General features: G+C 42.0%; 1 protein-coding gene across 2 annotated transcripts in view; it reads right to left on the bottom strand.

Annotated features, from left to right (window-relative positions):
* The window catches only part of LOC135493844 (gamma-aminobutyric acid type B receptor subunit 2-like), a 600,170-nt gene that overhangs the window by 404,054 nt on the left and 168,572 nt on the right, over positions 1-27,544 (bottom strand). Inside the window, exon 3 of one of the 2 annotated variants that reach the window (XM_064781458.1) lies at positions 9,694-9,864. The exons of the other annotated variant lie outside the window; for it this stretch is intronic. Coding sequence (XP_064637528.1) covers positions 9,694-9,864 — 171 coding nt within the window. The remainder of the gene's footprint in view (positions 1-9,693; positions 9,865-27,544) is intronic. 2 annotated transcript variants of the gene reach the window in all.

A 27,544-nucleotide genomic window follows, 5' to 3' on the forward strand; every position in this document is an offset into this window, starting at 1 on the left:
AGACTGCTGTGATAAAATTGTCATTGCAGAGACTCCGGTGACGTTCACATCATATTATTTACAATCAAAAATGCCCTCAAAAGACGACATAGAATGATTATTTTATTGATATTTCCTACTATATACCTTCCATTTATCACTTTATACAAATAGATCGGCGTTAGGTCGTATGCTTTTCTTTCCTGGTGACACTATAAAGCAAAATAGTTGCAACCCCGTAAATGCGCTATAAGTCCAATAATAAGTGACGGTGACCCGTTATAAATGTTTCGCCAGCATCGCTTTTTTGCCGCTACGCGGCGCTTTGGGCCCTTGCGTCCAGCTCGACTGGCAACAATCCAGTCATCAACGACTACTGGTACGATGATGATTAACTCAGACTGGCAACAATCCAGTCGAATACTCTAATGCTGCCGATTCAACTTAGGCTGGCAACAATCCAGCCATACATGAATTACAATGCAAACAATGAAATGACAGGCTGGCAACAATCCAGCCATGCAGGTATACTGCAAACGATTATATAAATTCAAGGGCTGGCAATCCAGCTATCAAACAAACACAACAGTTTTTAACTTAGGTTGGCAACAATCCAGCCATGAGCTTGTGCGAGACTAGTATCTACTATAGGTCGCTGCTTACACATAACAGTCAAGTTCCGAACCGTGACTGCCTCAATGTTAATAAGTGTCACTCAACGGTAACCGGAAAAACGCCGACCGACCGACCAACCGACTGACCGACCGACCTTCCGACCTACCAACCCAAGGAGTTTCGTAGTTGAGTCACAGGTCTCATAAGTCAATGTGATATATCCAATCCACGATAGCAGGTCACGTGAAATGAAATTGTAAACAAGCGCACGTGCGCTGGTCAAATGACAACAAATGCATGTTGCGCGTTGCAGTTCATGCATTGCATCGGTCGAGACACTCGAGTAGAAAAACTACAGTGCATAGATTAGGCCCAAATCATGTTTTTAAATCCACCGACCATGTAGACAAAGCATATATTTAGAGTATCGTTATCAGTTCCTTAATGCGTGAACTCGTTTTCCCGGTATAATTGACTGGAGATGCTGCTGTCAGACACGTCGGACTCCATCACGTCCATTGCGCTGGGCACTACACAGATAAATGTGCTATAGAGAAGCGAAAGGGATACTGCACTATGACGGTAGGTTGGCAGGTCAGTCGGTCGGTCGGTCGGCGTTTTTCCGGTTACCGGGCTATGAGGCGCGAATGGGATGCCGTAAGTGAGGTTGTCAGAGTCGGCGAGTAGGTCGGTCGGTCGGTCGGTCGGTCGGCGTTTTTCCGGTTACCTCACTCAACCTATTACCATAGAATACGCAGCGCAATCACTATAGCTCCCCGGATACTGAAATGATACAGTTCTAGCCCGCGACGCGAAGTAAAGTGAATATCGTCTCCCCGATATAAGAAGTTCAGGTTCACTACGACTGAACGGTCATGTCTAAAAGTATAAACGCGTGGGCATCTCCATGCTAGCCTCTGAATAAGCTGATTATATCGCAGGCGGCTTCGCTCGAAGAGGGCTAGTGGGCACCGCCTGGTTTGCCTCCGGCACACAACCTGACACAGCACGATAGTCGATAAAACGAAGCAAAATATTAAACAAATATCTGTCCATGCATCAGGATGCAACACGTTTGAATTATTCCAGTATACACTACGTGTATACACAGTGTAGGCCTCTACACAGTCCTTTCAGCATTCAGTTCGAGTCGTTTCTGACCGGAAATCTCCGTGGTCCTACTAAAGATTTCCCATAGCGACCACTACCGATCACCACTCCATAGTGACGCGCTTCAACGTTAAACATGTCCGCCTGACAACCAGTCCGTCAATCGCGGACGGCATTACTCGGGTAAAGTAGGTCATTCGATCGACCTCAGTTCAACATATCCCTTTTGTGTCACCATGTACGCTCCGTGCGTACGACTGTATCAGTGTATGCATCAACGTATCCACAGGGACTAAACTCATACAAAAGATCTCAAAACTAATTTATTTGCCTTACAACCAATGCTCCTAACATTTTGTCTTGATTTTCATCGCAATTTCGTCCAAAACTGTCCCGTTCCGAAATCCCGTGACACAAATTGACGCGATCGTACTGGTGTCGTTACAACACACAAGACATATTCCGCCCAAACCGCGCAACGCGGCAGTCTTTACTGGTAGGCGCGGACACAAACATTAATCTATGAAGTTATTAAATCACCCAAACCAATAGATAAATTGATTGACGCAACTGATGATTAACTTAAAGAATTATGCTTCACGGATAATGTAATGAGAGAAGTTAGAGCCTTAAAAAAGGCTGGTGATGATCTTGCTGCAGTAAAAATGGAAAAGGATATGCAGATAATGGAACTAAACGATCAAATAGAGGAAATGAATAAAGAGAAAGATATATTATAAGAGATATTGGAAAAATACAAAAATACAATGAAAAACTTAACAAGAGATTATCTAAAAGGTTGGGAAGATGACGAAGAAAAAAACCAAGCATTAGAAGATCATCTTGATCAAGCTAAAGATGATTTTGATAAAGTTAAAGGTGATTATGATCAAGCTAAAAGTCAACTGATTAATAAAACATTGAGATGGATAAACTACAAAAGGAAATAGCTGAACTAGAAGACAAACTGCATGAGGAAAGGGCAAAGGTATGGCAGATTGACAGTGAGAGGGAGTCACAAACTGAAAATGTTAAACGTTTAATAAAAGATGTATTAATTAAACCAGATTCAAATATTTCATTAAATGATAGAATTAAGTTACTTTTTAAAACGTATGGAGTAACCATTGGTGCCATAGTATCATCTGTAGTTATGATCTTCACAACTCTAGGTTTTATTATCAGTAACGCTCTGAAAGCTGTCCCTAAACCTACACTACCAGGACCTAAACCAGGACCAGAACCAGAACCATCAATACCAGATAAAGTAAAAGGAGGTCTCAAGAAGTTTGCTAATTGGCTTAAGGAACTTGCTAAGAAAGCAGCAGCTGCTTTACCTGGAATAATCGGGTCTTTCGTTTCATTCCTATTGTCATAAAAAGATGGCTGCCACGGCGGTTGTTTCGATTAGCCTGCGCTGATAAAAAAAGGTTTATCTTGGAAACACCTTGTCTCCTATTGACTGGATGATGAGGAGACATACGTCGTACATTATAGAAAAGTGAGGTCTAGGTGTTATTCTTTTGAAGGAGGTTCCATTCCTACTTCTTTGGAGAAATAGTGAGGGAAGTTTTTTCCCTGAGTGTGAACAGGACTTACATACATGTACATTGTATATGCGTATGCGTGTGTGTATGTGACACGAAAAGAACAACAGTAGTCACCATAGCCGGAATTCTGTTCCGCTCTAATGGCTTCGAAAACAATAACCGATCACTTTTAGGAACCACAGAAACACCGAGACAAGCTGGTGAAAAGTGTAAAGGAAATCAGCGTTCCCCACAGGAGGGATTAGGAAGCCCTGACCAGAAAATGGCACGAAGAGAGGGAGATCATGTTGACAAGCACGTCGAATCGGGGGAACCAGAACGCGCCGAGAACGATGCAGGGTCTTCTGAGAAACAACTAGATACCGCCCCACAGGAGGAAGATACTGGCCTACCAATTATTTATGATCCTGTATTGCAATATATTGTATTTGGACAGCAAACGGGTACGAATGATAATGTACGGAAAGCAGTGGTTGGTTATAACTCTGCTAGTCAGATTCGTGTTGCGAAAAATAAGTTATGGGGAGCGAAACCTAATCTGTGTGATATAATAGGTGACTTGCAAGTGCGCAAGTCATCTTCCGCGAGGCCGGAGGAGGAGGCGAATACTAGTGATATCATTGCCGCACTGAGAAAGCTTGACAAAGTGAATAAAATGCCGAGAATCGTGATCCCGACCTGAGGAACTGAACAATATATCGTTTGCTGATAGATCATATAGTTTAGAACACAAAATGAGTCAGATGCAAGAGATGGTAGAAAAGTGTTCACATGACACGAGAGAATTAAAAGCAAATGCCGATAACAAACCACACAAATCATATGCCGAAACATGGAAGCATAAAGTACTGTCACTGACGATGAGGAGAGTGGTGCGATGCGTAGGCCGACTGGGCCGACCGTTGAGCCGGCTCGGTGTGAATCGATATGGGGCGATACCCAGACTATACGTAATACCGAAAGCGGAGTCACTGGCCAGATGACTTTCAACAGTATAATATATAGTTCGAAATCCAGACCTATGAGTAGGGGGCGGGGTTCTAGAAGTGCGCGTGGCCACGGGCGCACTAATCCGCCTATGCCCCAAAACGTGTTAAGATTGAGGGGAAGTTGCCGGTCCCTGAGTGAAACTAGTGCGGATGATTATGATGGGGAATATCGAGTATCCAGTTATGAACAGAAAAAGTTAAAAAGGAGAGAGAAATGGGGACCGAGGGTGATCACAGGCATATCAGATGCGAATTGTGGTTTCAAAGGTGCTTCTGAACCCAACAGGGACTTGTTTATTTTTCGGCTTGACCCTTTCACCGAGAAAGAGGACCTTATGAAACATCTCGCTGATAACAAGATTGAAATCAGGGGATTACAGCTAGTGTCGCATGCCAATGCTAAGTTTAGATCGTTCCGATTAATTGTAGCGAAGTCAGAATTCAGCAGATTATTTGACGACGCATTATGGCCTAAAGGCCTACGTGTAAGAAAGTACAACGTCCCTCCAAAAAGGAGGATGAAAACACCGAGGACAAATCATGATATACCGTCTTTTCATCGATGTAAGACCGGTTCATTAGGATTAATGCATACGCCTACCGCGAGCACAGGGCACAATACCATTTCACTCATTGGTCGAAAGTTGAATGAAGTAGGTGTATTACTAGTAGAATGACAGATTGGCCTAACGAGACACATAGGATATGCAAAGCGCTCGCGTTTATTGTGGTTTGCGGTCTGAGTTTGCGGTTTCAGTGCGGTTTTGCGGTTTGGGTCTGTTTGATAGATCAACGTTAACCCTTTCTCACATAAAACGCGTTTGAGTGGGCATCACAGGCCTTTTGGGGGCTCTACCAGCATCGCTTCAAGACAGCGATGCTTCATGCATTCAGGTTTATTCAGATTGGCTTTCATCCAATCTTTATTCATCTTTTTTTGCCTTTATTCATTGTTTTTATTTTTTATTTCTCATTTGTTTGTTTTTTTTTATTCATTATTTTGGATTTTTATTCTGGTCCGGTTGTCGATTTTCTCTGTTGACCCGATTGCTTACTGCCCTGCTATTTCAGGCTCAAACTCATCAGGCAGATTGAGGAATTCTACCCCCTGTTCGTCGTCCTCGTCGTCATCCGGAACTGGGTGTGGACCTGCGTCTATGTTCTGTGGGCGTAACGCTTTCTCAAATCCATGCTCGACGACCTCTGGGCTGATCGCTTCCAAGGCACGGCTGACGATGTTGACAACATCTCTGAGTCCAATTGGATCACACTGGCCTGCTTCGTTGGTGTTTTCGGTCTTCCATGACTTCCATGCTTGTCTGGCGTGACATTTGAAGGATCTCATGACAGCCACATCCAGGGGTTGTGCCAAAGATGTGCATCCGGCCGGTACAAAGTTGAGTCTGCCCCCTTCTGCAGTGAGACGATTCCTGAAGTTCTCCGTTCGATGTACTCTGAACTGATCTACCAAAAGTATGAAATGTTCAGCATGGGCCTCATGGACGTATGGGATGAAGATTTCGTCAAGCCAATGGTGACTCGTCTCCTGTCTGACCCATCCCGTGGCGGACGATGTGACCACAACGTTTTCGGGCAACTCGGCCTCTTCCAGAGCTCGAAGCGCGCGAACAAGTCCTCTTCTCGGAAAGGTGATGTGGGCTCGCATCTTATCGCCATTTGCCGCCACGCGAAGTGTAACAGAACATCCCAGCTTTGCATTCTTCCTGGAGGTTCGTACATCAACAGCCTTGGCACATTTCTCATTGAGGGTGTACATTAGGCGGAGGTCAAAAAGGAGGAAAGTCTGGTCCATGTTGAAGAACAGGCGCATTCGTATACCAACATTTTCGATGGTGTTGGTTATTTCATCACGAAAGTTTCGAACCAGGACAACGGCGTTTTCTGGAATGGTGGTAGTGTTCTTCATGACCTTCCGCAGGCTGATGTCCTTCCTCTTCAAAAAAATTCCACCCAGCCGTTGGATGCATGGAAATCATGCATTAGTGGTTTTGCCTCTGTGGCGAGTTGTCGGCGCTCTTCTGGGAGGGCTTCCCACCAGGTCTGGAATAGTTGCACGGCCTTCTCCTGGACATCTTGGATCACAACAGGTAGACGTCTTCGCCGAACATCCCGGAACCAAATTTCTAGTTGGTCATCGACCTCAGGCCAGTAACCAATCATCCTCTGCTTCACCTTTTGGTCTTTGCCCCGGTTCTGCTCCTCCTTCAATTCCAGGTCATGACGGTTCCACCTGCGAAACGTCTCAAAAGGTATGTTGTGGTGGTTGGCAAATTCTGTCATCGTTCGCACAGTGCCATTTCCAGTGGCAACCTCAAAGTATCGCAGGTATCGCAGCTTCTCCGTCATGGAATAACTACGCTTTCTTTTAGGCAGTGGCTCATCCATATTTCTACAAGTTGTAGGCAAGGCAAGAAGAGGTTTCCGACATTACCCAAACTTTACATACGCCTGAAACCTCACTGATTACTCAACATTTTTTGCCCTATTAGGCGTACGTGTTGTCCCAACTAAAATGCTAAGGTAATTCTCCCGGATTCCAAACTATGGACCAGACATTGTTGTTCGAAGTTCCTCTCAATCATCCATTACACTTAGCAAACAAGCCTTGATATGCCTTTTTTACGCTTTTTAAGGTACTCAAATTTTGAAATTGAACATCCTGTAAAAACCGGTGGAGTATTTTGTGGGACACCCCGTATTATTCCGCCGCGGCACTCGTCCGTACAAATGACGCAACCCTATTAGGTCACCTGCGAAACATACAGCAGCTCCTCTAAAACCTAGGCCTGCCTTCCAAATTGACAGTCTACTGCTATTGGTCGTTACCATGCGTGTATTGTGATCCTCTACTACGTACCATCATAAGGTGGGTTTGGCCTGAATATTAGGAACCGGTGGTTTATCGATGAAAAGACAGTATTTGTTTCCCAAGAGTAGTGATAAAACAATCACCAGTACCCAACTCTTTCTTGTTAGTTGTATGATTATGGGCTTGCTGAACTTCGTACAATAGCAATGGACTCGGATCAGAGCGAGTTGAACACATGTGTGAACTGAACGCATGCACTGACTTTTTATTACTGCAAGAACACTGGCAGTTTGAAGACCAATTGCAAAAACTTAGAGGTGAATTGGGTATCAATGTGAACATTCATGGTGTTACTGGTATGAACGTTGAGCAATTGCTGGTTGGCCGGCCGCACGGAGGCGTGGCGATTGCCTGGGACCAAAGAATGGATGCAGTTGTTATACCTGTACAATGGGTTTCGAAACGTGTATGTGCTGTTGAGGTTAAAAGTTAAAAAATAGAAAACAAAGTTATATTGTTAAATGTGTACATGCCGACCAATTCGGGAGGCCACCAGAAGAAATCTCTGCGATACTTGCAGCTGCAAATACCCCGGATATTATAATGGGTGTGTGACTGGAACACAGATTTTAGTAGAGCTGATTCAGCACATACCCGAGCTCTCTTAAAATTTATGGAAGAGGGGAGTTTACTTTGTGGAAAGACACATACTACTTGTGACGTAGATTACACATATGGGAGCAAAATAACAGGTGACAGATCACTCATCGATCATTTTCTGGTATCGGAGAGTGTTTTTAATAGAATCAAAAAATATAGTGCCCTGCACAAAGCAGACAACCTCTTTGACCACTCTAGTTTACAACTGGTTGTTGAAGTAAATAATCAAACTGATAAAAAGTCCGATATCAATGATAGAAAGGCGGTAAAAACGCAGTTATGGGACAGTGTCGCTCAAGACGACATTGTGAGGTATCAGGAAGTATTTTATTAACAGCCAAATTAGGCGAAATAAATGTTCCCTTTCATGCACTTAGTTGTAATAATTACTCGTGTACGAACCACACTGGGGATATAGAAAAATTCCACGATGATATAGTATCGGCATGCGTTAGGGTAGGTGATGAAACCATACCTTTTAGTAATAAGAGTACCTTTCGCGGTAGAGCAGGTTGGGACGAAGAAATCAGTGAGCAAAACAGACGGGCTCAGTTTAGCATGAGTTATGGAAGGAAAATGGGAGACCAAGACATGGTAACGTCGCAGACATACGTCGCCACACTAGGGCACAATATCATTTAGCGGTAAAACGGGTGAAAAAGAATCAAGATAAGGTAACTGCAGAAAAATTGGCAAACTCAACTAGGGGTAAGAGTAGTAAGGAATTCTGGACAGATGTAAAGAAAATAAAAGGTACAGGTCGTGTGACACCTAATACTATGGACGGTGTTGAGTAGAGTGAGGCGATATGTCAAGTTTTTGCAAATAAATTCAGTAGGTTATACAACTCAGTTCCGAATGAAGTTGATGAAATGCATGAGTTGAAAATGAGTCTAAATGATAGTATTTTACAAAATTGCTGTGTTGGTCAATGCCAGAATGATCATCGAGTTAATGTGCAAGAAGTTGGTTGGGGGGTGAAACAGCTTAAAGCGGGAAAAAAGGACAGTATTTCAGACATTAGATCTTATCATTTTATAAATGGTGGTCCTAAACTTTATACGTATATATCGTTTCTGCTTAGTTTGATAATCTCACATGGTTACTGTCCTACTAATTTTACAAGGTCTTATGTAATACCAATACCTAAAAATAATAGGAAGTCTTTATGTTCATCAGAGAATTATAGAGGTATTTCTCTGAGCAGCATTATTGGCAAGATTCTTGATAACATCCTATTAGAGAAGTACGATTCTATTTTATCTACATCTGACTCCCAGTTAGGTTTTAAGGCTGGGATGTCAACGGCTACATGCAGCACTGTTGTGAATGAGGTTATAGAATATTACAATAGCTGCAAAACTGCAGTCTACTGTGTTATGCTTGATGCAAGTCAGGCCTTCGATTGTGTTCATTTCATTAAAATATTTAAGGTATTGATGAAGAAAGGCCTGTGCCCTTTAATTGCACGACTTCTGGCCAATTTATATACAAATCAGATCATGCAAGTACAGTGGGGTGAGGTTTTATCAATGGAATTCTCAGTTAGGAATGGTGTGAAACAAGGAGGTGTCTTATCACCAGTAATGTTCGGTATATATCTTGACGAACTTTTAGATAAATTGGGTAAATCTGGGGTTGGCTGCCACATTGGCAGCATGTTCTTTGGCGCCTTTGCCTATGCAGATGATGTCATTATTTTAGCGCCGTCATTATTCGGGCTTAGGAAATTGTTGAAGGTTGCGAGTGAGTTCTCGCTTGAGTATATTATTTCTTTCAACGCATTGAAAAGCAAATTTCTTGTATTTGGGTGTTATGATCCTCCACCCGAGGTGTTTTTTCAAGGTAATGCATTCAGAGTATCCCGAGAGGAAATTCATTTAGGGATACTTCTGGGTCATGATGTACGACGTAGGCGGATACAATTATGTATAAATGATCTTTAGATAAATGTACTCACGAGTGTATAAATTTCTGCATCTTCGGTGATTGTGGCAATAGTATTCCAGGCAAAATGTTGAATAAAAATCCTCCGAGCAGTGTTATGTGATGAATCGGCGGCAACAAGGCGATAAAAATCCGGATAATAATCCGTGTTGCTGAGGGCGGGCGAAGTAGCAGCATATGAGATCTGAAAAAATAAAACATCTGAGGTGAAAGTGGTTCGGTCGAGGGGTACGAAATCCAACTTGCCAAAAATCGGACGAACCTTCGAATTTGCCGTGCGTTCATTACGTTTACCGGCCCCTCAGAACCTAATTCGAACAATTCAGGTCCTCCCAAGATTGGGCTTATTTGCCCATGAGCCTCATCCCTGAACAGATCTTCGAGCATTACAATGGGATATCAGCTGTCGGACAATAGGCGGGTTAGATTAAGCAATGGACAGCGCGCAATATGACCAACACTGGTCAAACTAGATAGTTATAACTCGCTATTTTTCAGTCATTTTTAAATTAAAAGAAGCTTATTGTTAGAAGATATATGCGAACTTTCTACATAATGTAGTTTCTAAAAACACTGCAGCAAATTGTTGTACCCCTTTGCCTCTTTTGGTGACTGGATGATCACACAACTGATTTGCTTATCTGAGGATTATAAAACAAGTACTAGAAAAAGATCTGATCCCCGCCTGAGTACGCAGGTTTTTTAGGCACTGGAGAACTCCCCTATAAGTCACCTATTTTCCGCTTCATCCCCACCAAAAACCCACTAAATGAGCCCGCCCGGAAGCATTCCAACAGCCACACAGGCAAGTACGAAGTTTCAAGTTTTTAAGAAATATATTTTGTAAAAATTCCGGCCCCCCAAAACACCCAAAATTGAAGAGATAATCACGATACCTTCCGTAATCGCGTAATCCACTCATCGCTCGAAAAAATTAGATCATCTATTTTACTAGAAATCGGACGCCCAAAAGACAACATCCCCCAGGGCAAGAAACAGCTTAAAAGTAGGCATGTCCTAAAAGTACATAAAAAATTGCTACATACCCCCAGCTACTCTGCCAGCGATTTATTTTTCACACCAGGTGCGGCCATTTTGTTTTCCATATATGGCAAACGCGTCATAATTTATTCATTTATTCATACGAATGAATTGACGTTTTTGGTTTTGGAAATCCCCATTGAGTTCGCGCGCCGGTCACCGCACTGAATGACCTACCTTTTGTTTTAGCGCGCGATAATTAGTTCGCTTAGCTCTCGCAAGGATCCCAATTTTTTTCTCGAAAAACGTACATTCTACATGCAATGACGATGCTGCATAAATTATGCCATATATGGAAAACAAAATGGCCGCACCTGGTGTGAAAAATTAAATCGCTCAGCCATCCCAATGTATCACTCTATTATATTATCACACGATCCAATTAATGCATCGAGAAATGCCAACTCGTAATTTAATACATCCATTCGATGGCCCATTTCCACACCCAGACCTCGAGACACAATCACCTACATTGCTATATGTACGAGTCATTGGCAAACCCAGCTGTCCTAGCCTTGAGACACATTCATCACCACACCCTAGCACGAAGGAGTCACTGTCACATCCAGTGCTTGCCACGAGACACAATCATCTACAATGCTAGCAAGTAGGAAACACGTCCACATTCAGTCCTAGCCTTACGACACAATGTTCGACACTGCTAGCACGTGGACATAGCAAAATCCAATCCCAGCTGTGAGACAGAGTCATTACCATTGTTAGTACATTATTACACAAAATCACATCCAGTCAAAGTAGAGAGATTAATCGGGAGCTAGCATTTGAACCAGAAAACGGAGTTTGAAAAGGTTTATCGAATCAGGAAACGAATAAGGAGCTAGCACTTTGATTACTGCAAAATAGACTAAGAAAGATTAAACGAATTGGGAGTTGAATCGGGAGCTAGCATTTGCATAGGAAAATGGAGTTGGAAAGGGTTAAACGATTAAGAAAATGAATAAGGAGCCAGCATTTTGAACCGGGAAATGGACTAAGAAAGGGTTGAATGATCTGAGTGTCGATTTATAGCTGGTTTTATAGCTGATTTATAGCTTTATAGTCGATTTATAGTCGATTTATAGTCGATTTATAGCTGGTTTTTATATAGGTTTAATATAGGCATTTTGAACCGGGAAATGGAGTAAAAAGGCTTAAATGAACTCATCCTGAGATACAGGTTTTTGATACTCCTACTTCGTATACAAAAGGCGGAGTATATTGTAATGCCAGGGCGCCACGCCCCTTTCTGGGGAAACCCAATGTTTCCGTCGTCATGACGACGTCATTGCCTTATTTGGAAGCGGTTCTTCCGGGAGATAATTTATGTGAGTCATCCGTGCAAACGCACTTCTATTTATTGATTTTATCATAATTTGGCTAAGTATAGCAGGGTGATACTCTCGGGAGGCATGTACTAGTACTCTCTGATTAGTTTTATATAGGTTTTATAAGTATATTCATCGTTGCATTTGTGATTCAGAACTTTCTTTGAGCGCGGTTTCTGCGCGTATATTTCACTGTGTATTCTCGCTAAAACTCGGCATTTTGCCCGGTCTCCCATCGATGTGTATTTCTAAACTAAATACCAGGTTTGATTCGTCTGCCAATGTAGAATCAAACCTGTGTGTTCATTTCATTATATTTCCCCGTTTTCATACTTTTATCAGCGATGTTCTGAACCACATTTGCGGCCGTTCTCCGTCGTGCGTGTTTGTTTACATTATAGAGCTTGACGTCACGACATCTGTTGTAGTCGCTTCGTGATTGGATGACGCAGTTCAGAGTTGGATGCAGGGGATAGCATCGCATCAGCATCAGAGTAGAGCTATATAGTGTATGTAATTATAATTAACGTTGAACAAAGTGCTTTTTAGAATATTCGTCTTTCTGTTGGATTCTTTTAGAGAGTCGCCCATGAGTTAAAGAACTGTCTGGATATGACAATATTGAAAATCACTGGTTGTGGTAGGACGAAATGAACTAGAAAATGGAGTAAGAAATGGTAAAACGAATTGGAAAACATATAAGGAGCTAGAATGTTGAACCGGGAAATTGACCTAGAAAGGATTAAAGGAACAAGGAGTTGAATTGGGAGCTAGGATTTGAATCGGGAAATGGTGTTAGAATGGCTTAAACGATAAGGAAGATGGATAAGGAGCCAGCATTTTGAACCGGGAAATGGTGTAAGAAAGGCTTAAATAAACTCACCCTGAGATACAGGTTTTTGATACTCCTACCTCGTATACAAAAGGCAGAGTACATGTATATTGAAAATCACTGGTTATGGTATGACGAAATGAACTGGAAAATGGAGTAAGATTAAGACAGGGTAAAACGAATTGAAAAATGGAGTAAGAAAGTGTAAAACGAATTGGAAAACGAATAAAGAGCTAGAATGTTGAACAGGGAAATTGACTGAGAAAGGGTTAAAGGAACTAGGAGTTGAATTAGGAGCTAGGATTTGAATCGGGAAGTGGAGTTAGAATGGCTTAAACGATTAGGAAGATGAATAAGGAGCCAGCATTTTGAACCGGGAAATGGACTAAGAAAAAGTTTATTGATCTGAGAGTTGAATTGGGAGCAAGCTTTTTTAATCGGGAAATGGCGTAAGAAAGGGGAAAACGACTCGGAATACGAATAATTAGGAGCTAGCACTTTGAAACTGGAAATGGAGCTACAAAGGGTTAAACGAATTGGGTGTTGAATTGGGAGCTAGCATTTGAATCGGGAAATGGAGTAAGAAGGGTTAAACGAATTGGAAAACGAATAAGCAGCTAGCACTTTGAACCGGGAAATGGACTAAAGGGTTGAACTGACTGGTAATTGAAGCGGAACCTAGCATTTGAATCGGGAAATGGAATAAGAAAGGGTAAAACGATTCGGAAAATGAATAATGAGCTAGCATTTTGATCCGGGAAGGGTTAAACGAATTTGGAGTTGAATTGGGAGCTAGGATTTCAATCGGGAAGTGGAGTTACAAACGGTTAAGCGGACATCCAGTTGAATCGGGAGCAAGCAATGAGAATCGGGAGCTTGAGTAACAAGGGGTTAAAACCAATCGAAGGAGTTATCGGAATTCGGATGGTTAATATTTAAGAGAAAATTGAATTGAGAACTGGGTATTACTTGACCTAACTCCCAGGTCCTGATTCACGCCCATACTGGAGGTAATCGCAGGCAAAATAACAAATTTCAAAATGGGCACGAATAAGTATGTGAGAACTGGGAGCCAACTTCTCAAACCCAATGAGAAGAGCCTATCGACCGCAGCCGCAGAGTGTTATGAGGGTTTATTCAAATACCAGTCGAGCTCGCTTTATATCGTATTGTTCTTATTGTATGCATGTGATGCGCTTGACCACAGTGACAACTACCAATTCAATTCTTCATAAAAATTGTATAGGACCTTCATTACACACATGTCTCCGAGATCATAACGATCCTTTAACGGAAACCCATCATCACGGTGGATAATCGTATCGGTTTAGCGACCAATATGTATTGGGAACTTCCGTTTTTCTATGATATTCGAAGTAACACATATTTTTATAATTTTCGGTAAGTTCCTGTGATTTAATCCGGTTCTGCTTATTATGCGTGCATCATCGGTCGTTGTTGTTCATGTGGATGTACAGTCCGACAAGAAAGTAAATGTCCACCGTTTTTTTTAAAAATATCACAGAGATAAAATAAGATATTTGAATGCAGTTTTCAGCAGAGTATGATATAATTTAGTTGGTCATATATTTGTTGTATTTTGATGCACCGAATTACATCTCTTCATTATGTAACGAACACTAGAAAAATGTCCAAAAATCACTTTTTTAATTTCATGTGCCTTTTTAAAAATTCACATGAGCACATGAACTGTGCTTTATGACCATCATATTTTGGCATTTGAAATTCCATAGTGTGTCGATATTCATGACAAATGCACATTTTTGCTTGGGATTTTTATGTTATATTTTTAATCTTATCCATAACCTTCGATAAAGACCCCCAATCCTTCATGTAATTTATTCAAGATTACGACGTTGTTTGTATGACTCCCTTCCTAATTCGTATCTGTCTGATGATACTATGGACTTTGTAAATCTCCACAGGCTCAATAGAGATAAAACTGTTCACCCAGCAGAGTATGTAGATCGTTTATTGAATTCTGGTATAAAGATTTTAAATGAACGCATTTTGGGAGACACGAGAGGTGCGTTTACTTGCCATAAATGGAACGGCAGCAGCACAGTAGATTATTCTTTAGCATATTTTAGCACTTTCACAGATATTTTGTTTTTTAGAGTTCATGATCTGTTTGAGGATCTCAGTGATCACTGTATGATTTCATTGAGGCTGACACTCAAAGATCATTCTCAGGATGGATCTACTATTGTCACTGACCGAGTAAATCTAACACCATTACCACCCAAATTTATATGGGGTGGTGATTCAACAAACCTTTTTCAAGAGGCCCTTTCTTCTCAAGCATGTTTGGAAAAAATTGAACTGGTAAAGAACAGTCACATTCCACTTGACGGTATTGACTCGAATGTGACGGACTTGAATAACATCCTAATATCAGCAGCCCGAAAGGCAGCTAAACTTGGGAAGTATATGAAACGAACATTTCATAAAGATATAGTGATCTCACGGAAAAACAAAAAGTGGTTTGATAAAGCTTGCTTTCGCATTAGGAAAGACCTTATAGTTATAGGGAAACAGCTTGTTAAGAATCCAAATGACTGTTTATTAGAGGTAAGTTATTTATGGAGAAGAAGCAATATAAGACGAATTTGAAATTGAAAAAACTTCAGGTTAAGCAGAAATTAATTGAATCCTTTTCAAACTCGAACCCAAAGAATTTTTGGAAATTGGTTGATGAACTTCGCAACCCGGATTCTCCTCTAAACGATGTATTGGTTTAAGAAGAACCGAATACGCCTCCTGAAATGTTGAGGGAGATTTCTTCATCAACATCAGAACCGTCTTTTACTCAGTTGGATTTAGAAAGTTCTAAAGCAGAAGTTTCCAAGGTAGTTAAAGACCTTAAACTTGGTAAATCGGTTGGTCCTGATAGAATCAGTAATGAAATGATTAAGGCATCGTTACCAAAATACCTTCATATTTACACAAAGTTATTTAATCATGTCCTTCTGTCAGGGACATTCCCGAAGCTCTGGAATTGTGGTCGAATTAACATTGTTACCTACTCAGGACAGTCCCAGTCCTGACACTGTCTGGGGGAATATGACACAATTTTCTACTATTATTATTATTATTATTGTTATAATGTAAGGCCTAGTTAGATAACACAGAACTGGGCAAGGTTCTGAATTCTGGAATACAATTGGGTCGCATGAGTGAGTTTAGGCCTAAACGGTAAGACCCTGATCTATTAGGCCTACATCAATAGCACATTATTTCCAATGCCAAGAAAGTTAATTGAAAAAAAACATAACTGGTTGCTGTAATCTCGAGGACAGTCTGGGTTGTGGTACCGCCATTGTATTGGCCCAGACAGTCTTGAATCACTGTCAGTTGGACTGTCAGCAGGCACAGTACAGATCAGAATGGCAAGAAGGCAGCGCCCAGATGCAGTAACCGATGAGGAAATCCAAGCATTTCGCGAAGCCCAACATGAATTGGGCAATGACAACGCCAGGATCGGGGCCTTCCTGGCAGGACGGGAGGAGTTGACGCCGCATGCGCACGCCATCTACAATGGACACCTCAATGGCATCATCAATCGCCTCCGCGTTGTTCGTCGAGCAATAAGAAGACGGGAAATTGTAGATGGCCATCTGCCTGCTGATCCAGGAGGGATGATCGATTTGTATTCAATTTTGATGGATTAAACAATCCAGAAGAGTTAGCTGTAAGTATGCAATGTTCGAGGACCAACCTTGTCTGACGCTTTGAAATGTTTTAGGTAATTCAATACTTTTATACTTTCCAAGAGTTGCTCTTGCAAAATCATCAATCAACCAATCAGTATTCGTGATGTTCTCGGGATATTTGCCCGCATGTGTTCGGCTACTACTGGCGTGAAAGCAGTTATATTATTGATTAGTCTGGTCAGAAAAAACTTGTGTCATACCTCTTAAACTTTATTCATCCAGGCTCAGATGAACCAAGCAGAGGCCAACGAAGCTGCCGACCTAGTGGCAAGAATGAACGATGGTGGTGAACAAGACGGTGGTCAACAAGAGCCAGTCGGACAAGAGGGAGCTGCGAATGAACTTCCAAGGTGATAGTCTTATATAAGCTGATGATACATCAATAACCTATTGCAGATGCTGGCCATGTCTAAACTGAGATACTTATCCGACTACTAGATGAAGGAAAATAGTATGTGTTCCAAACCACTCACCAATGCCCTGTCCTGCCATCTAAATACTTCCCTTGAACAACTGATGATAACTATTGGAACAACTGATGATAAATTTGAATTTCAGGGGTGGACTCCGACAATTGCAGGCGCAGAATCAGTTGATGATGAGAGACATGTTACACAGGATGGCGGCAAGAGAGGCCGAGGAAGATGAACTTAGAGGATACATGATCCGATTTATGAGACAGAACCTGCATCTTGATGATGAATGATCCAACAGCAAAGGCCATGTATAGATAAGAATAAACTTTATTCGTATCTTTACAGTATTTTTCTTTGTTCTCTTCATTTTTCTCATACCGTCTCCGCTGGTCTAAACCAGCAATGCACTATATACAAAGAGAAATACTCTAATCTTTTTTGTAAGAGACCACGTGACTCCACCAATAATGGGTGCTTTGGATAAGCCTGAACTGAAGTAGTTAATGGATTGAAAAATGACAGGCCACATGATAATGAAGCACCAAACACTGGCCGAGTCAGGTGGTCTCTCCGAAAAAGGAATTGAGTATAGCCTGGTCCCTGCCCATTAAAATAATTTCAGATTCGTTTAACTTTTACTTAAAACGGAGGTAGTCAGAAATTGGTGCCTCATCTATAAAGTGGGACATCTATAAAGCTCTAACCCTAAATGACTTAACCAACGAGGACATTCATTCTTCTGAAGCTGTTTCTGCGCATGTTCCTTAAACCACCTGCCAAACCAAAAATTGCGGGAATTGTTCTTCGGCGATGTCGTGACCGAACACCTGCTGCCCGAACAATCTTTATGTCATGAAGACAGTGTTCGATTCTCACCCGTCCAGCCCTGAACTCTCTTCCACGGCCATGGGTCACCACGAGTGGGACCTCATCTGGATACCCTTGATCTGCCAGAATGTTCGTCCCGTGTGGTACCAATGGTTCTTCCATTATCCTACAAAAAATCAGGATTGAGGAATGATCTGTCCAATTTTCACTATAAAACCAAAACCAAATGTTTCGTGTGTTTTAGTTGCCTAGTTCCTACATTCACCATCAGGGGATAGCATCGTTAACTTATGAGATAATGAATTGTTACTTTTAAAATGATCTGGTTGTTGGTAACCAATAAAAGAAATTGCATATCAGGAACTACCTGTAGCAGAGAGCATCAGTGGTTGATCCCTGGAAACCAGGACGGCATCTGATTTCGTAATTCTCCGAATCAACCAGCAACTGCGCGTTCATCACGTGGGAGTGGCGGTGACCTGAGTAGAACAGTTGTTGCAGGTTTCCTCGATACGGCCTCCTGATCAGTTGTGGCGAACCATCGATAATCCCAACTCCATTGCCTGGTAATCTCCTCATCATTGCCCACTCCTGAGCATTCGGTCATCTGATATGACGTCGATATGTAGAAAAAGCCATGTACGATATCAATTTGGTCAGCAACTTGGAAATGTACACTTCGTTTACTCCAAAGGTGTACCGTGTTTGCCTGGCAATGATTCGGAGATCAAGGAAGAGAAGTTTATTGGGACGGTTGCTACATCAGCACCGTCAGTCGAGAATAATCTGCAGAGATACTCATCATGGACCAGATTGCTGAGAGCTGTGTCGATTCTGACAAAGTTCTGCAGATACCTGAGAGACAAGTCTTCAGTTATTCGAGAAATCACGGTCCAGGAATTGGTTGAAGTGAAACTCACGGTTGTAAAGTTGGTGCAGGCAGTTGCGTTTGCTGAAGAAATTGACAGCATCCAACAGACGGGAAGAGTCTGAGCAAAAAGGTCAGTTGCATCGACTGAACCCTGTGTTGGTCGATGGGGTGTTACGTGTTGGAGGAAGATTGGCAAAAGCACCGATGTCCTTTGACAGTAAATTTCCGATAATACTGCCAAGCCATGATCACGTAGCGGACGTGCTGGTTCGTTATTTCCATGATGCTGTTGGTCATGCCGGTCAGGAGCACGTACTCGCCAAGTTGAGCGAAGAGTTCTGGATTTGCAGAGCCCGTGCCCTCCTAAAGAAGGTACTTAGAGCTTGCATTGGATGCCGCAAGCGACATGCAAAGCGGATGACGCAAATGATGGCGAAACTCCCAGACTACAGGCTGAGGGTGTATGATCCCCTGTTCACACGTTCTGGTGTGGATTATTTTGGGCCGATGCTGACCAAAAGGGGAAGAAGTACTACCAAACTTTGGGGAGTCCTTTTCACCTGCTTAAACGTTCGAGCTATTTACCTTGAGATGGCGGATTCCCTAGACACGAGCTCATTTCTGAATGCACTCAGGAGATTTGCATGTCGTAGAGGTCAGCCAGAAGAGATTTGGTCTGACAATGGGACAAACTTTGTTGGTGGAAATCGGGAGCTGAGCGAAGCATTGGCAGCTTGGAATCAAGGTCAGATCAATCGGGAGTGGCACTTTTAGCCACCACAAGCACCTCACATATCAGGCATATGTGAAAGGCTTGTGAGGTCGGTTAAGCTTGGCCTTAACGCCATTTGGGGCACAAGCTTAGTCTCCGATGAAGTGCTGTATTCTGCTGTGGTAGAAGTCGAAGGGATACTGAACAGCCGGCCGTTGTGCAGAAGCAGCGAAGACAGCAAGGATGAGGAGGTGCTGACACCAGCGCACTTGCTCATTCAGTGACCTGCCATATCTCTACCTCAAGGAGATTTCGAGGACACAGATCAGTATCACTGTCGGAAGTGGCGTCACGTCCAGCTTTTGGCAAACCACTTCTGGAGAAGATTCGTACCTGAGTACATGGCTACCCCGCAAGAATGAGCGAAGTGGCATTTACCGCAACGAAATGCCAAGATTGGAGATATGGTACTGGTGTCGGATGACGACAAGGTTCGGGTCCATTGGCCAATGGGCAGAATCCGGGAGATGGTAGTCATGTTCGTGTCGTGTAAGTGAAACGTGGAGATTCCTTTCTAAAACGTCCAGTTCACAAGCTTTGTCTGCTTGAGGAAAGCACGCAGACGGTTGCTGATAAGGACATTGAGGAGGACGGACTCATACTCTGTGCGAAACTCTTCGTTCGTTGTTGGATTCAGTAAGTTGATCGAGGATGTGATTAGTTGTTTCAGTGCATTTAATGGGCTCACTTGGTAAAGACCATCACGATTTTAGTTATTCGCTACCGTGGTGTTTTAATCTGGACATCTCACTAAATGGTTTTTTTAATTTGCTAACTTCTGGTAGTATTTGGCCTCTTCCAGGTTTGCTACAGAATAGTGCTTGAATATCAATTATTCAAACCCAGTGTAGTTAAGGGTTAATTGATTCAGTGAATCGTTCAAAATTCAGTTATCGGATATCGGATATGCGATTCTATAGTGCTTTAGTTCATGTCGGATCTTGTATGGCAGTATCCCAAGCGAGAGCTGTGTTGCTATCATATTTAGAGGGTAGGTAGCCTTCTGGGTTTCTGGTTTCGTTGTTTGTATGGGTCCAAAACTTATACAATATTTCTGCCATGGGCAATTTTTCTGCGCACAGCTAATCTTGGTTTGCCAAAAATACTTCGGACGAGACATGGTGTTTTTTTGTGCATATCGGATTCTATACAATCTTTTCGCGTTTTCTGGATTTGTGAATGTAGATTGATGCAAGGACAGTAATTGGACTTCACTGCCAGTGTAAGTTCTGGCAGACACTTTCATTGTTTTTTGAGTGACATTTTACGTGGTACCAAATACGGTAATGGACTGTTCGAGCGCAATGGCACGTATGGATTGGATAGTCTTCGCGATCCTTTAGACCAATCGGAGGGAGTATGTTCGTGCCATCCCGCCTTTAAATCTGTCGTGACTCAGATGTTCCCTCTGTTGGACGTTGGACACTTTACCGAGTCACAGAGAGCGAATGTCAGTGCCGAGAATAAATTAATTTTTTCCAATGCTGTGTTTGTTTCCAGTCGTCTCGAGAGTGTATCAAGAATTCTGAGTTGATTGGGATTCCAAATCCCATGCGTCCATCCACAATAGGTTTTAAGAAAAAGGCTAGAACAGCGGATCACATCTTTGTCCTCAGAACTCCAATAGAAAAATATGTTGAACGATTCTAAAAGACACTCTTTGCCTGTTTTGTCGATTTTAAGATGGCTTTCGAGAGTGTCTAGCACAAAGGGTTTTATTATAAATTACTAAAACAGAATATAAGAGGTAAGATGTTTGATCTTATTATGAATATGTATGAAAACAGCTCAGACTGAATCAAATTTGATAATGATACTACTGAATCATTTAATGTTACAACTGGTGTTAAACAAGGTGAAATAATGAGCCCTCTTCTTTTGAATCTGTTTAAGAATGATTTGCCCGATACTATTCCAGTTAATAATAATTCGGTGCCTTTTGTATGCTGATGATCTTGTATGGTTATCTCTATCAGCTGCGCAGTTGGCCTTCAGAAGTCAATCAATCAATTGGGTTTATACTGCAAACGTGCGCATTTGGAAATAAATACGAAAAAAAACGAATTTCACTTGAATAGTATCAAAGACGGATTAGTTCAAAAAACCTTTAACTTGAATTTCCTAAATTTTTGAATAAAATTGTCAATTTTCAACCCCTACTTGGCGGTCGCAGATTTTGGAGGATTGTAATGGTTAGGGTCTAAAAATTACGTAATGCCCTCCCCTTACAGTCGAACATGGCAATTTAAACATTAAGTCAGAAATTCTTTCACCAGATGATATTATATGCACAACTGTTTTTGGCCAAAACTGCCCGTCATGAGTGAGTGTGATGGTCATGAGGAGTACAGAGTGCCAAAATATTCCAATAGAGCGCGCATAGATTGATTTGCGTATAACACACATAACACCTCCCACCAACTTGCTGTGATATTGCTGGTAGCCCCGATTAGCTATGCACGTTGCATAAAGCTTTGCAACCCATCGATGAATGGAAAAGTCATGTAATATGAATAACATGTCATTTCACCCAGAAGTATTAAGGTAGCAGGAAGGGTTGGGCGTTTGTGGTTTCTGAGTCTGAGGGGTTGGTGTCTGTTGACTGGGCGCCAGTCTCTCTTAAAGCACAGTCAACAGGCATTTGGTCTCAGTATTTGGGTAAGTACAGAATCAAGCCAGCTCAGAGAGCAATGATTGAACGATGCTGTGGACAAGTCCAAGGATACTGCATCAGTCACGACCAACTTCTCATCAGAAAGCGTCACCACCAGCATATTCAATGTTCAGTTCCAACCTGTACCAGTCCAATGCACGCCTGTCATGGTCAGCAGTGGTCAGCTTAACGCGATATGGAACATTCTTCCGAAACTCAATGAAGGAGGAAGTAATTAGACCCCAGAATGCTTCATGTTTGAAACATTCTTCCTGTCTGACTTCTGCTGGGGTTAAAGAAAACAAAGCCTGGTTCATATCTGCCTTTTTCAAGGACAGGGTATCCTTGCATTTGTAAACATCTTGATTTTGACAAGATGGCAAATGCCATGTCTCTGTTATGGCAGCATCCTTCGGCATTCCTTTCACAATCGTATTCTCTTCCATGAACTGTATCCTCATCGAACAGTCTCCGATCATTGTATTTTTCACTGCAAATGTATGGTGGCTCCTCATTAAGAAAGCCCAGTTTCTTGTCCTCCAAAGAACCAAAGATATTCTCGTCATCCCTTAATGCACAGTACAGTTCGTACACAGTTGGCTTCGTAAGTTTTGGTGTTACTGCTAGTCCCTTGGCACTTACATCCACTGCGTCTCCACCAAAAGCACATTTTAACAGTAGTTTAGATAAATCACTGGCAACACTTTTGCATATTTCCACCTCATCCTGTTTGGCAAAGATGTAACGTAAAAGCGAAGAGAAGGAAAATTTTGCTTTGTTCTCAACAGTCCGAATACCGCTACCATGGTCATATTTACTTATAACAGCTGCCACATTGAACTTTTTGACGTTGCATTTATTTTCCTAAGCCAGGCATAAAAATCATCCAGTTCGATCAAAGGAATTGCATTGGTGTCCGCTGTTTCTAGAGTCAACCCTTCAAGGTGTGTTGAAAGTGTTGAAAGAAGTTGTTGCTCGTCCATCCTTTCATTGCAACATCAGCCATGTCATCATTTCTGCAACATTAGAAGAATGGATTTTTAAATTATGATAATGTATATATTGGATAACCTAGTGTAAAAAATGGAAAACTTATAATATTTCAATGCTACCATGAATAGGTAGGGCCTGCAACATGTATGGGGGGGGGGGGGGGGGGGCTATGGCCCACGACCATGGCTCAAGTTCCTTATTTAATTTTGACCAAAATTGCAGAAAATCTAGAAGGCTGCTATGAACCAATAATAAATGTGTCCACTTTACATTTTACCCCAAGCCAATAAAATCTTGTCCTTCCCAAACTTGACGCCAAACTACTAATGTAGGCCTATTCATATCGCCTACATTGCAGATTTTCACTATAGAATTACTTATATGCCAAATTTTCCAATACGAAATAAAGTTATAATAATGTTGTACTTACTGGTCATCCTTTTACTTCATTCTCAAAGCAAAGCGTATGTGGTCCAAAAAAAACAAAAATTGTTCTTGTGCCTACTCGGCTACTGACCACTCTGCAAAATTTACCTATGCTATCACATACAATACATATCTTCCACATGTATCACCTCATACATATGAGACATCATATGAGATACATGAGTCAGGATGCAGAATAATGATACAACCTACTAAATTCCACCTTAAGTTTGTCTAGTCCACGAGCAGAAATTAATACATGAATGGCATAGCAACAGTTGTCAACATGAAGTGAAACAAACTCGTAATATATCAACTGAGTTGGCATGAATAGCAATAGAACAGGTGTACTTTGTGCCTGCTATATTCTGATAAGGCTTGTGAAACAAAAAGGTTCCTATGTCAATGGAATGTTTTTCTTGAGGCAGATCTAATGACACCTAATGAGAGGAGTGTGCCATGTTGACAGAAGACATAAACTTTAAGAGGTTAGATAATTCTTGCCACAAGTACCCCAGATTTAAACTAGGAGTGTTTATGCAATATTTGTTACTGACCCCAGATATCTCTTTGATAAGTCAGCAAGCAGCATTATTAAATTAAATTAAATTTTTAGGTTTCGATAGACTTTGGACAGTTATAACAATGCAATAGAAAGGAACGATAATTATGTCACTGTTCCAACCAACATCATATTTCAATGGTTATCTGGCCTGAAATGATTACGGGATGACAGATCACGGTCATGCTCAATTATTAACTGACACACCTGCATCAAAGGGGTTTTATCCACCTAATACTACATGCATACACTACAAAGTTTTCACACGTATTACTTGTAACCTTGTTGTTTAGAATTACAAAAAGAAACTAATCAAAGTCGATTTTTCAACACTGTGAGCTATTATTGCTAATTTCCACGACCTGCCCACTGAATTGACCTAAGCTCTACCATGGCAACACTCATTACTAATTCATGTGTGTGTACACTAGCGACACATAGGGGAATAAAAGAACACAACAGGACCATTGCCTCAAAATTGGGCTCAGTTGTAAAATAGAAAAGTTGTACATACAATACATCATGGTGATGAATTGCTCAACTGAAAGACTAACAAGTAAATGCCATTTGGTAGTAGAGAGCAAATGCAGCTCAGTGGTACAATAATCGTCTGAATCAGTAGACTGGTGCCTGATCTACACAGCTGCCGAAAAAGGATATTTTTCTGTTTTTTAAGTTAATTTTTTTAACTAATCCGTCTTTTGATGGTACGTTACTTCGCAATGTACAAAATTATCGTTATCTTGGCATCATTTTGAATGCATCAGGGTCTTTTTGCAAGCAAAACAAACATTACCTAATAAGGCTCAGAAGACCTTGTTTAAACTAAGATATGATATTTCAGGTCATGAATTTAATCCTATGATATGCATTCATCTCTTTGACCACTTACTTAAACCAATCTGTTTATATGGATCAGAGATCTGGGGTGCAGATAATTTCTTTAGATACAAGTTTGATGATGTGCTTGGTATAGTTTGTGATAAGTTAATCAATAAACAACCAGCTGAAAAAACACACTTATCGTTTTGTAAATACTTGGTATTCAAAAAGGATCATGTAATATGGCTGTCTGAGGGGAATTAAGCCGTTTTCCATTGTTTATTGCCGGACGGACCGTGTCCGCATGCACAAGGACAATCGGAGACTCGTCTCAGACAAGGAGACCTACTATTGTGTGCGAAATGTGACGCTGCCCGTTTCTCTGAAGAGATCGCCAGCTCAGGCAGCGCGTGCCATCGTACATCAGCGACTCTGACGTCTCCAATGGCTGAATTAAACACCCTCGAGGAACTTGAATCCAAGCAGAATGAGACGAACTTTGTGACCCTATTTGAGGTGTCGATTGGGAATATTTTTCAATTTGCTCAGAATGATATCAGAGTCTCCCTTTCGAAACTACAACAGAATAATCTCAATGAACTTCGCAAACACCTGTGCTCGGTGTGTGTCAAGTGTCTTCCAGACCTCAGTGAGAAAAGTCTCGTCAAACGCAATGCCAAACATAAACTGGTCGACGATATTTTTCCCATAGGCTATAGTATTGTGAATAGGTCGCACTCCAAAGAGCTTGGCAGGATATTCAAACCCGCAACAGATGATGCAAATGACCAAACGGATGCTGCACAGGCATCACAAACCAAGGGAAACACTGATGATGACTATGCTATCCTCCTAAAAACCGTAAAGGACCAAGACACCGAAATCAATCGCATGAAAAAGCAAATTGCGGAGCTCTTCAGCCTTGTGTCCAGTCTGAGCGGTAACCACGGAGCGGGTGAGAACTGTAATGTGTGCCTTCCAAATGATGCTGCCAAAGCCGACTCTGGGACAGAAGCCTCGGTGTCTTCATTTTCGGAAGAGACAGACATTGACGAGGAGAAGCAGGACCTTAGCGGGTTCGCGCTTTCCCAATGGCAACAATCGAAATTGAGAAGGGAGGAGAAGAGAGTTCGGAGAAGAGCTCGCGTAAAAGTGAAGGACATAACCCATGCAGCTGCTTCGGGCTCATTCTCGGAAAATGTTGAAAATGCTACTTCATCAGCATCTCATATTGCGGCGGCCCCCTCTTACCCGAAAACGAGGGCTGTGTATGTAGGGAGGCTCCCATGAGCTTCATGGGCACCGCATGTGGATAAAAACTGTTTTATTCGACAGTACTCACATAGACCTCTTCATAGATACCCATGACGACACCCTTGGGCAAAAGGTTTTCGAGATCTTAAATTTGGAGCCTAAAAAGGGGTCAAAATTACTATCTCGGCAACCCTTACCCCGAGAGTGTTGTCATGGGTATCATTTTGAAGGTCTATACGATTACTGTCAAATAAAACAGTTTTTATCCATTTATAGTCCCTATGAAGATCGTGGGACAGGGTCAAAGTTACCACTTTTGCCCTTTTTGACCCTCCCTTGGGGGGTCCCACGGTTCGTTAAGGGGGCCAAAAACTATGCAATGTTAAAGTACCCCCATAGACCTTCATTTTGATACCCATGATGATATGTTTCGATGACATCAACTTGTTGACCCCTACTTTGGGACCATTAGGCCCTATTAAGGGTCTCATTTCTGACTTAATGTGCAACTTTACGCGGGAGAAAAATTGATTTTTGAAATCAGCACCCCCATATTACTCAAAAACGACTGTTTTCAATTTGCCCGCTAATTTGTCAAACGGAATCCTTTTTCTAGACACATTTTTGCCACTCGTCCCATGGCCTATCATTGTCGGTGCGGTAAGGAACTGATAACGATACTCTAAAGAGGTAACCGGAAAAACGCCGACCGACCGACCGACCGACCGATCGACCGACTGACTGACCTGCCAACCTACCGTCATATGCATCCCTTTCGCTTCTCTATAGCACATGTATCTGTGTAGTGCCCAGCGCAATGGACGTAATGGAGTCCGACGTGTCTGACAGCAGCATCTCCAGTCAATTATACCGGGAAAACGAGCCCACGCGGTAAGGAACTGATAACGATACTCTAAAGATATGCTTTGTCTACATTGTCGGTGGATACAAAAACATGATTTGGGCTTATCTGTGCACTGTAGTTTTTCTACTCGAGTGTCTCGACCGATGCAATGCATGAACTGCAACGCGCAACATGCATTTGTTGTCATTTGCCCAGCGCACGTGCGCTTGTTTACAATTTCATTTCACATGACCTGGTATCGTGGATTGGATATATCACATTGACTTATGAGACCAGTGACTCAACTACGAAACTCCTTGGGTTGGTAGGTCGGAAGGTTGGTCGGTCAGCGTTTTTCCGGTTACCATTGCGCTGGGCACTACACAGATACATGTGCTATAGAGAAGCGAAAGGGATACTGCATATGACGGTAGGTTGGCAGGTCAGTCGGTCGGCCGGTCGGTCGGTCGGTCGGCGTTTTTCCGGTTTCC

This window comes from Lineus longissimus, chromosome 9 (genome assembly GCF_910592395.1).
Source record: "Lineus longissimus chromosome 9, tnLinLong1.2, whole genome shotgun sequence".
In the NCBI taxonomy this organism is placed as follows: Eukaryota; Metazoa; Nemertea; class Pilidiophora; order Heteronemertea; family Lineidae; genus Lineus; species Lineus longissimus.